At 52.3% G+C, this 11,299-nt stretch overlaps 2 protein-coding genes across 2 annotated transcripts; one reads left to right on the plus strand and one right to left on the minus strand.

Annotated features, from left to right (window-relative positions):
- The first annotated feature begins 299 nt into the window (after positions 1-299).
- On the plus strand, positions 300-7,131 carry CCDC120 (coiled-coil domain containing 120). Its single transcript, XM_080910369.1, has 10 exons — positions 300-356; positions 472-562; positions 703-836; positions 1,939-2,079; positions 2,403-2,688; positions 3,562-3,624; positions 3,882-4,056; positions 4,188-4,286; positions 5,282-6,196; positions 6,655-7,131. Exons 2-10 carry the CDS (start codon positions 514-516, stop codon positions 6,767-6,769), a joined length of 1,977 nt encoding a protein of 658 aa, XP_080766495.1. The 5' UTR covers positions 300-356; positions 472-513; the 3' UTR covers positions 6,770-7,131.
- Positions 7,132-8,474: 1,343 nt separating this feature from the next.
- PRAF2 (PRA1 domain family member 2) lies at positions 8,475-10,960 on the minus strand. Its single transcript, XM_080909726.1, has 3 exons — positions 10,758-10,960; positions 9,562-9,779; positions 8,475-9,254 (listed from the first exon to the last, which is right to left on the minus strand). The coding sequence occupies exons 1-3, from the start codon at positions 10,934-10,936 to the stop codon at positions 9,115-9,117; spliced, it is 537 nt and encodes a 178-aa protein (XP_080765852.1). The 5' UTR covers positions 10,937-10,960; the 3' UTR covers positions 8,475-9,114.
- Between the last annotated feature and the right edge of the window lie 339 nt (positions 10,961-11,299).

Raw genomic sequence — 11,299 nt, forward strand, 5'->3', positions numbered from 1 at the left:
GTGTTGGGGTTGGAGCTGTTCCCATAAGAGAGGTGGTCCTAGGCTCTGCCCTTTACTGGGGAATTCTTTCACCTCCGTGTGCTTTCCACTTCTGATCTCAAAGGGGAAGTTAATGATGACGGACCTTCTGCCTGCCGGGTTTCAGACGTGCTCAGTGTTCTTAGACCCAGTCGATTTTCTACTGTTAATTCTCTCCCTAGGTGAGACTCCCGACTGTGTGACCTATGGGCCTCTGAGGAGGCGTTGTAAGTCTGCCCAGCTTCCCACTTACTGTGTTAGCACTCAATGGGAAGGGAACCAAGGTACCAGGCCAAGCGGGTCCAGACATTGACACGGAATCTGAGCGGGAAGGCCAGGTAGGCAGGTGGGGCCCTGGGACTTTATATTCGGAGCTGGAGCACGGGTAGCGGGCCTGGGCTAGGTTCCATGGAGTATGCTTCCTCAGTGCCTCCTGTGCTGTGTCACTGCCAGGCTTTATCCAGCCATCAGCCACAAGGTCCAAACAGTGCAAGGATGGAAGTCAAAGGTCAGCTGATCAGCTCTCCTACCTTCAATGCCCCAGGTCAGTGGCTGCTTCCACTTCCGACTGCCCTCTCCCTGCCCGGATTCTCCTTGTGCCTGCCTGGGAGGGGTTGGCCAATGGGCCTGCAGTTCTCCAGGATGTTCTAGCTGTCCTTCCTTACCTTTGATCCCTCTGTGCAGCTGCCCTGTTTGGAGAGGCTGCCCCACAGGTGAAGTCTGACCGCCTTCGGGGGCTGCTTGACCGCCAGCGGGCCTTGCAAGAGGCCCTGAGTGTGAAACTTCAAGAGCTCAGGAAAGTGTGCCTGCAGGAGGCGGTGAGGGCCTAGCCCCAGGGCTGACATCCTGGAGGGAGTGGTAGCCTGGGGACCTAGGTGGGCATACTGCAGTGATGGGCGCCTAACTTCTTGTCTTGACATTTAGTTTTTGGTACATCATGTGTCCTCAGAGTTTGACTTAGAAGTCTCAGAATCAGCGCAATATGGTGATACAGGCCCATAGCTACTTGCACATATTTAAAACCTCCCCCAAAGGAACGACTGTTTGAAGAATTGGGCAACAAAATCCATCCTGAACTGACACAGGAGTGTTTTCCTTCCCTCCACTAGTCCCTCTATCCATCCATCCATTCATCTGGTTTTGGAGACAAGGTTTCACTCTGTAGCCCAGGCTAACTTAGACTTCATACTGTAGTCTCAGATAGTCTCTTGCCCGTGCCTCAGCCTGCCAAGAACTGGAACTGTAGGCATGACCCACACCACACCCGGCAGTAGTTCTGACTTTACCCTTCATAGTGTGAGTGTCCACATCCTTTGCCTAAGCTAATCATGGGTTTCAGGGTAACTAGTTCACTTGGCTGTGGAAATGTAAGGATTTGAGTTCAATCCATAGAACCCATGTAAAAAAAGAAAAGCCAGCTGTAGTGGCTGTGCTTGTAATCCTAGTACAGGGAAGTGGGGGTCAGGTAGGCTTGCTAGCTGAATCAGTAAGTTCCAAGCTGGTGACAGAGGATGAGGTGTGTGTGTCGGGGGTCGGGGGGTTGGCATCCTGAAGAACAACGGCTAGGATTAGCTTCTGGTCTACACACACACACACACACACACACACACACACACACACGGATTCAGAAATACGGTCCCAGTATTGCATCATAGGGTCTGGACTTTTATAATTATAAAAACAAAGAATATGGGCCTCCAGATTTCCAAGATCCCCATGCTCACTGGCCCAGAGACTTGGGCCACTGAAGGACTCAGAATGAACACATCCTACCCTAGCTGGTAGAGATCTGGAGAAGTGGAGACCTAATATGTGTGGAGTATTGAGCAAGGCCAGGCTTCTTGGGAGGGCTAGTTTCTGACTCTTGCTACTTGATGCCATCCCTCTAACTCTTGGAGTTTCTGTCTACATTCCTTCCAGGAGCTAACTGGTCAGCTGCCCCCTGAGTGCCCACTGGAGCCTGGTGAACGACCTCAGTTGGTACGCCGGAGGCCCCCTGCAGCACGTGCCTACCCTCCGCCACACTCAAACCCAGCACACCACTCCTTGTGTCCTGCTGAGGTGAGCAAGATGATGCTGGTGAGGGTCAGGGACAAGCAAGGGTGGAATGACAGTTATCGCCGGGAGGGGAAGAAGCTGAGGAAGGAAATGGGGCCCAACTCTTATCAAGACAAGCAAGCTTCTCATCTTTAGGAAGATACACAGGCCCAGCCCCTTATCCTGTCTCTTGAGGATGAATTAAGCTCCTTTCTCAGGCAAACAAGGCTGCCCCTAGAAAGAACAGGCTCCACTTCCTGTGTAGCCCAGCTCTGCCAACTTCCCTTTCCTACGCCTAGTCATTTCTATTATTTAGTTCTGTTCCCCCCCCCCTTTGGGTTGTGCAGGAACTGGCTCTTGAGGCCCTGGAGCGGGAGGTGTCAGTACAGCAGCAGATTGCAGCTGCTGCCCGTCGCCTGGCCCTGGCCCCTGACCTCAATGGGGAACAGAGGCGGCGCAGGCGCCAGGTACAGGTCGATGCACTGCGAAGGCTGCATGAGCTGGAGGAGCAGCTCAGGGACTTCCGGGCCCGCCTTGGCCTCCCGGTGCTCCAGCCACTGCCACTGTCTGCGGGAGCACTAGTCAATGCCCAGGGTGTCTGCCTGGGTACACGCCTTGCTCAACTCAGCCAAGGTAAGCTACGTAGGTCCCAGCATCCTCCCGGTATGTGGGCGTGGTGGAGAGCCTGAGCAGCCATTGATGGCGGAGAGGCCCCAGGACTGAATAGACTCACCGATCAAGGAGAGTTGCGATAACCTGACGTGAGGTTAAGAGAGGGCTTAAATAGTAGACAACGGGAAGATGAATACTCCATCCAGCTCATGGTGGTCTTGAGTTCCGGTAGCGGTAGATGCTTTTGGGTGTGGTAGGTTGAACCTAGCCCACCTTAAGCATTCTAGGTCGGCATTCTACCATGGAGCTCCAGCCCCAGTTCTCTTTTTAATTTTGAAGATTTATTCACGTTTATTTACATGTATATGCTCCTGCATGTGTTTGTGTTTACTGCATGCATGCGGGAGCTCATGGAGGCCAGGGGCTTTAGAACGCTTGCGACTGGGGTTGTAGACTATTGTGAGGTACCTGATGCTGGAACTGAAGCCAGGTCCTCTGCAAGGGTGGCAAGCGTCCTTAGGCACTGAGACATCTCTCCAACACCTTACTTTGTTTCTACTTTTGATTTTGAAAGAGAATTTTGGTAAGTTGCTCAGGCTGGCCTTGAACTAATTCCGTAGTCCAGACTGGCCTTGAACTTGTGACACACAAACACACACATTACATACATACACACAGGCACATGTGCGCGCACACACAAATGCACACACCACTTCATGAAGCCTCTTAGATAGCTGGAATTAAACGCCTGTGTCTGGCAAAGATGGGTTCTTGGGGAGGGGTCAGAGCCAGTAGCCATCAGGCAGGCTACAGAGAGGTGCCTCTATCCACGGGTGTGAGGGGATAGAAGCCAGACCTTGACTGATAGGTTACTTCTCCATTTCTCACCTGTAGAGGATGTAGTTCTGCATTCGGAGAGCAGCTCCCTCTCAGAGTCAGGGGCCAGCCACGATAACGGTGAGAACTGTCCCCATTAAACCTGTGCTCAGCCCCTCCTACTATAGCTCCTCTTTAGCCATGACCCATTTCCCTATGTGTCCTTAGTTTCTCCTGTCACTGCCTCTTCTGCCCCAGACCCTATACTACCTTATTTTTGCCTTGCTTCATCTCTTAGCTTGCTGAACCCTGTCCTAGCACATGCCCCTCCCCTTTAAGCCTGCCCCGCCCCTTCTAGGCCCTCTCTCATTGAATTTTACCCGTTTTCCCTTACCCAGAGGAGCCTCATAGCTGCTTCCCTCTAACGGAGCGTCCCTCGCCACCAAAAGCCTGGGACCAGTTTCGGGCAGTATCTGGAGGGAGCCCTGAGCGACGTGCCCCATGGAAACCTCCACCATCAGATATTTATGGGGACCTGAAGAGCCGGCGCAACTCTGTGGCCAGCCCCACCAGGTAAAGAGGAATCTGTTTTCCCCCTTTCCCGGGACCAGGAGTGGGATCCTGAGCCTGGGTTGGCAGGAGGGTCTACTGGTGGGTCCAGTTTCTAACCTGGGTCCCGATGTGGGCCTGCCATCTCTGTCTAGCCCCACACGCTCGCTGCCCAGGAGTGCCTCCAGTTTTGAGGGGCGAAGTGTGCCTGCCACCCCTGTCCTCACCCGGGGCAGTGGCCCCCGGCTCTGCAAGTAAGGGGACTCTTGAGGGTGGGTCTGAATACCAGAGGAGGAAAACCTTAGTTCTAACTGTACATGTTGAATACCCAAAGATGTGGGACACGGGCAGCCTTTGAAAGGTGGATAGAAGTTGGAGTGGGAATCGGAGGCAGAGGTGTCATTTTCTTTCTCTGAATCTTTGTCTCCTCATTGTGGAGTGTGATATCTGCCTTTGAAAGACACAGGCATAGTGCATGTTGGGTAGCATGTACCAAATGCCTACTGTCTGCTAATAATCGGTAGCGCTCGCGGTGGATAGTAACTCCTTCAATCATCCCGAGATCCCTCTGAGGAGATGCTATCTATGATTTGCAATTTATAAATGTAGAAACGGAAGCACAGAAAGGTTAATTGGGTAGCCTGTGAGCAAACTGAAGTTCTGACGGTTGAACCCCTGGAAAGTTTTGGAATCTAGTGTCAGCCTCGAAGCACTCTACTGGAATGATTCTGCAGTGTTTAAATGTCCATCTGTCCATGCTGTGGACAGAAGCCTACATTCTGTGCGTGGTGGGACAGTTGTTTGGGGATGGTTCGTAGATGTGGTGGGTTAGAATTCAGCGAGGCCTGTAGTTCCAGGCATAAGGCCTAAGACTTCCTTCAGGAGGTAGCAAGGAGCCATAAGGATAACCTTAGGGGAAGAGTAGGAGCCCTTGGGTAACAGAAGAGTACCTGGGTGTGCCCTTCCTTAGCTACTACTTCCGTCCCAGAAACGTTTACGTAACCCTAAGAGCATGTACCCCATCCTGGTGTACATTTACGTGCTCTATGCTCCAGCTTCCCTGTGCGGGAGCCAGCCTCACTGGCCCATTCCATCACACGCACTACTTAGCAGCTATAGGAACACACCTTCTAATACTGGTCCCATTTTAGAGATAGTGGCAGCTCAGGAAGAGATGGGGCAGTCAGGGCACTCATCGTCTGCCTTCTCTGTCTGACCCTGCCCTTGTTGCCTCACCTCTGCTCTCCAGACCCGAAGGCCTCCATTCTCGTCAGTGGTCCGGTAGTCAGGATTCCCAGATGGGCTTTCCTCGGCCTGACCCTGCTTCGGATCGGGCCTCCCTCTTCGCAGCTCGTACCCGCCGCAGCAATAGCTCTGAGGCCCTGCTGGTGGACCGCGCAGCTGCTGGGGGAGCTGGATCTCCACCTGCTCCACTGGCTCCCCCTGCTGCCGGTCCCCCAGTTTGCAAGAGCAGTGAGGTGCTGTATGAGCGCCCCCAAGCAATCCCTTCCTTCTCTTCCCGTACCACTGGCCCCCCAGACCCTCCTCGGGCTGCCAGGCCTAGCTCAGCTGCCCCTGCATCCCGTGGGCCCCCCCGGCTCCCACCTGTGTGTGGAGACTTCCTCTTGGACTATTCATTGGACCGAGGCTTGCCCCGTGGTAGTGGCGGGGCAGGTTGGGGAGAGCTGCTGCCTGCTCCTGAAGTCCCAGGACCCCTTTCCCGCAGAGATGGGCTTCTTGCCATGCTCCCAGGTCCTCCACCTATATATGCAGCTGATGGTAGCAGCCCTCTCCTCCGCAGCAAGGACCCAAACACCCGTGCCATCCGTTCCAAGCCATGTGGCTTGCCCCCAGAAGCTGTGGAGGGCCTGGAAGTGCATCCAAACCCATTACTCTGGATGCCCCCACCCACTCGGATACCTCCAGCTGGTGAGCGAGGTGGCCACAAGAATCTTGCCCTGGAGGGGCTGCGGGACTGGTACATCCGGAACTCGGGACTGGCCGTGGGTCCCCAGCGCCGGCCAATGCTCCCGCACGTGGGGCCAACACACACACCCTTCCTCCATGCCCGCTGCTATGAGGTGGGCCAGTCACTGTATGGCCCTCCCAGCCAGGCACCGCTCCCGCACTCCAGGAGTTTTACAGCGCCCCCTGTCTCTGGCAGGTATGGGGGTGCTTTTACTGATGGGTAGGGGTGTTAACAAAGGTATCCTAACCAGGGAGCACTTTGTCACTGTAGCTGATGAGTGGGACCACAAGGAAATGAACTGTAGTCTTGGCATGGGGTCACTATCAGATATAACTTTTATTAGTCCTCGGGGTCCGGGTGAGGAGGATCTTGGGTGTTGGTAGCAGGAGTTCTTTCCCAAGCTTTAGAAGGGGGTTTCTGTTCTCCCTAGTGTATGGCAGCAGGCAGTGAGCCTTGAAGTCAGGGCGCTGGGAGGAAGGGACTTGTGCTCTCCCTGGCTTTCTCTTCCAAGCTTACTCCATGCTCGAGAACCTGAAGGTGCTGTCCTGTACCGGTCTCCAGCTCTTTAACAAGCTTTTCCTCTCTCTGTGTGTGTCCTATCCGTCTTTTCCTCTCTTACCTTGTCTTCCGGATTCCTGCTGTCCTTTCTAAAGATACTACACGGATTTCCTGTATCCCCCGGAGCTGAGCGCTCGTTTAAGTGACCTGACGCTAGAGGGGGAGCAGTCTTCCAGTTCTGATACCCAGACCCCAGGGACACTGGTCTGACCCTAAGCCCTGTGTCGGTCTGGACAGACTCCAGTCTGAGGAGCACACAGTCAACCTCGCTGAGCCCTGAGATGTGGTTGTTCTTGGTCCTGAGGGACAACTGCCTGATCTCACAGGACCTCTGGCTTCTTTTTGGCCCAGGAAGATAATCTGATACCCCTGCTTTCCTTCTCATCCTGTGCTGGGGGACTGGAGGGCCCCAGGTAGCTTCAAAGAATGGGATAATGGTGTGGGGACTCTGCCCCTCCCTCCATTTCTGTTTACACTTGTGATTTAGTACTCACTATCTTTGCCCAACACTAGGTGTTTTATAAAAGGGAAACTGTGAGCTCATTCCTGGTTGGGTTCATTCCTGTCCCTATGTCCAGCCCGTTCCATTCCAGAGCCACCACCCTGCCTCAACAAAATGGACTATATAGTCTCGGGGCTGGGAGACCGCTGTGAACAGAACTCTCTGCCTCCTCCTGCTAGAGTTCTTGAGCAGATGGGTTTCTGTCTACATTTGGAAGGATGGAAGTCTAAGTGGGGTACCTGAAGGAGCTACGTCTGTCTCTGCCCATAGCCTCTGTGATGTCCTTCCCCAGTCAGAAGGCCATATACAAGAGGTTGTCAAGAAACAGAGCTGTTTGAGTATGTTGCATCCTGGGATGCTGCAGTGGTTAAACCTGGCAACTAGTACATGCCAGTAAAACCCTCAGGTGACATCTGGCCATGGGCCACAGGCCACATCATGTCATCCTTGGCATTCCTTCTATTTACCACTTTTTAAACGAATCCATATAAGCTGTGTTTTCTATATTGTCTGTGACTTTCTGGAGCCGGGGGTTCCCTTACCCCCTTTACCTGGTGTTGAAATTTTTCTTTTTGTACCAATGGATCTGGGCCCAAAACACTACTCACACTGGAAGGGGATTTCTATAATAAATGTATAAACAACTGAACTTGATGGATTCTGTGTCTGCTTCATACCTCTAGTTAAGTCAATATCATATATTTTTAAGGTTTATTTATTCTTGTGTATCTGAGTACACTGTAGCTGTCTTTGGACACCCCAGAAGAGGGAGTCAGATCCCACTACAGATGGTTGTGAGCCACCATGTGGTTGCTGGGAGTTGACCAGGAACTCAGTGTATAGCCCTAGCTTACCTGGAACTTACTATGTATTGTACTCAGAGATCTACCTGTACTGGAATAAAGGGCATGTACAACCATGCCCAGCCAGAAAAAAAAAAATTTATGGGAAGAAAACCAACTGGAAGTAGCTTTTAATAGTGTCATGTGTTATGTTTCCTTGGAATAGATTGTATGTAGGCAGGGCTGGCCACAACTCACAGTCCTCCTGCCTCAGCCTCCCCAGAGCTGGGATTACATGTGGCACCATGTTCAACTGTCATCTTTTGACTTCCCTCACTTTGTGAGATGGGGCAGCTTCTTTGCCTTCCTGTGCTTATATCCCTAGCCCATGTGTAACAAGAGACAGCCCAAAATGATAGTATACATTTGTGTATCCCTCTGTCCTAATTCAGAAGTAGCAGATTTGAGGACCATAGTAGTCGCCATTTCAGCACCTATACATAAACCGGGCCAGCTAGTGTCCAGCAAAACTGAAGACAGCCATTGGATTGTTCACTGAAAGGTACAAAGACTTCACACAGGAGGCCAAACCAGCTTGAGATTCAAAGGCTTTATTGTAGCAACACTGTTATATGTGCCCCATTCCCAGTTGGGGCTATCCTTAACCAGCCCCACACATTGGTCCTTGATACTGAGAACGTTGTAGGGGAGGGAGAGAACCTCTAAACAGTTGGAGGGAGGCTATTGGGACTGTTGAGGGTTAGGGTCATCTGAGTTCAAGGGTTCAGTGTGGTCAGGGCTGAGAACAGTTGGACTTAGGCTCAAGATCTGGCCAGGTCTTAACCTATGTTCCAAGCTGTGTGGGGTCTGAAAAATCTTTAGAGCTTGAGATTTGAGAATGCCCTGCCATAGGGCCTAGCTTTGAAGTATGGAAGACCAGTGAGTCCCACATTTGGGTTGGGGGAGTATCTTTGGGTCCAGTTTTGAGATTGGCCACAGATGCTGTGGCTTAGAAATCCAGTTTCAAGGTGGATATAGGTGACTGAGTCTCAAATTCAGGACTGTGGAAGACTTTGGTCCCTAGATAACAGGGGCTAGAGGCTAATATGACCAGTTTGGAGCTGCAGTGAGCAGTCACAGGTGGCTTTTTTTTTTTTTTTTTTTTTGGACAGGCCAGAGGGCTCTAGGCACCTATTTTAATGGCTAGGAAAAGGTTTGGTCTTGGGTATAGGGTGGGGGTCCTCTAGATCCAGGGTACAGATGCCAAGGTCCTAGGATCCAGCTTCCTGCTCTTGCCCCAGTGCCTCTAGAAGCAGTCCCATGGGTGTCCGCTTTAGACCGATGCTCTCAATCTTGTTCTCAATCTTGTTTTTAAGGTTTCTCAGGCGTAGTGAAGCATGCAGCAGGATCACTGTAGATGATACCAAGAAATGGGGAATTCACCCAGAGGCAGGCTAATTGAGTGGGTGATGCGGGGGGATATAGCCAAAAAGGACATCCCAGTAAATTGGGACTTGGACGGTTTAAGGCACTTAACCCTGGAAGACCCACAAAAGTAATAGAGGCTCCCAGAGGAGAAAGGAAGCAAAGGAAGGCACATTTAATGGAAGCATGTCTGTCCTCCAGGGTTTCTAGTTCCCTCTTAGCTCAGAAACTAGAGCTGGGAAGGCCTGAGTTGCCCATTTTCCCCAGCTATAGCAGGGAGAGGAGAGACTTACAAAGCACAGGAGCTGCGATGCAGAGAAGGAAGGTGAAAGCGCCGCCCACGGCCCACAGGATGAAGAGACTAAAGGCAAGTACTGCAGCCAGGCAGGCAGCAGGGTGGCTGCGGCGGCAGCGGCGCACAGCTGCACGGGTTTCAGCAGCCCACACCAGCACCCCGAGGGCCACCGCCACAACCAGTGCACTCAGGAGGGTGTGCAGTGGACGAATGTACCTGCGGGAACAAGAGCAGTCGGCTAGCCTCATTGTACACCCAATCCTGGACCCCAAGAGTTTTGTTCCCTGACCCCAGAATAGTCTCACCAGGCCCGTCTCCAACAAGTTCACCCCCCAGCAATTCCTGTGGACTCTCAATTCTTCGGCACTATAGTCCTACCAGATCCTCACGTCCTTCTGGAGGTCCTAGGCTCCCAACACGTCTCTGCTCTTTGACTTTGGACCTGCAGGGCTTCTTTCTAGTATTCCTACATCTGCTCCCACGTTCCTCTACTTTGACTTTAACCCTGGCAGATCCCCCTCCAGGCCTTCAGTCGACGTAGGCACTTCCAGGTGTCATCTCCTTCAAGAGGCCCTCCCTCCACTACCCTATTTTTGTATAGAGCCACCCTCTCCCAGTTACGCGAATGGACAAACTTGTTCTTGGTTTCAGTCCCATTCTTATAACCCTGCCCAAGTACCTCTTCTAGATTGTTTGTCTTTGGCCTCAAGCTTCTCAGCTCTGGGTCTTCCCTCTGGGCCCAATATGAGCAGGTTCTCTACCAGCTAGCTCCCTTTCCAAAGCCTGTCTTTACCACACCTCCAGGTGTAGTCTTAACCATTCCAGGGCTCCCATAATCTGCTCTATCACTCATATCGCTGAACCTCTTAGATACTCTCACATCCCCCTCAGTCCTTCCTTAAGTCCAAAGTCCACCTCCTAGCCCACATTCCTCTTCAACCCTCCTCCCCTTTCTACCCAGGTCTTGTGTCTTTCCTCCAGACACCTCCCCCATCCCACCTCCATGACCCTCCTTATAACAAAGATCTACCTCCTTCAAAAATTTCCACTCATACCCCTCAGGCCTTCAATTTCTACCGAATTCACACTACTCAAGTCTAGCATTTCCCTTAGATTCTCCTCATCCTCAAAGACCCACAAATCCACCCTGAGTCCCACTAGTATCTTCAGCCAATCGCTCCCTCCCTCCCTCACCCGGCCAGAGCGAGACTGATGCCAAAGCAGAGAAGGTAATTGGTTTGGTAGTAGAGGAGGTTGTTGATGACGCGGTGACACCATCGCTGTGGATCGCCTGGATCAGGAGCTGCCAGACGTGCAGACCCCAGAACAAAGTCATCTAGGGCGCGCAACGGTGGCAGCCGCACCTCCGACATCCTGCGGGTTGCTGGACCAGCCCGAAGGGCGGGGAGACTACAACACCCAGTTATCACTCACATCACCGCGAGGCACATTGGGAAATGGAGTCTAGGGAGGAGACAACCAGCAATGTAACTATACTGCGCAGCCGCAAACAAAAAAAAAAAAAAACGTGACCAGAAACTACCAACTCCGGCAGCAGAGACTGCTGGGAAACGGAGCCTCGCCACGCGGCGAGAAGCTTAAAACTCAAACTTTTCGTTACCCCTGGGCGGAGCACCACAGCGGACAGTGTGTTGACTCCACCCCTATTCTAAAAATAGGAAGTCAGATCCCAAGCTGGATTCTACTTCCCGTCAGGATCCTAGGTCACATTGCTC

Source organism: Micromys minutus (genome assembly GCF_963924665.1).
Source record: "Micromys minutus genome assembly, chromosome: X".
In the NCBI taxonomy this organism is placed as follows: domain Eukaryota; kingdom Metazoa; phylum Chordata; class Mammalia; order Rodentia; family Muridae; genus Micromys; species Micromys minutus.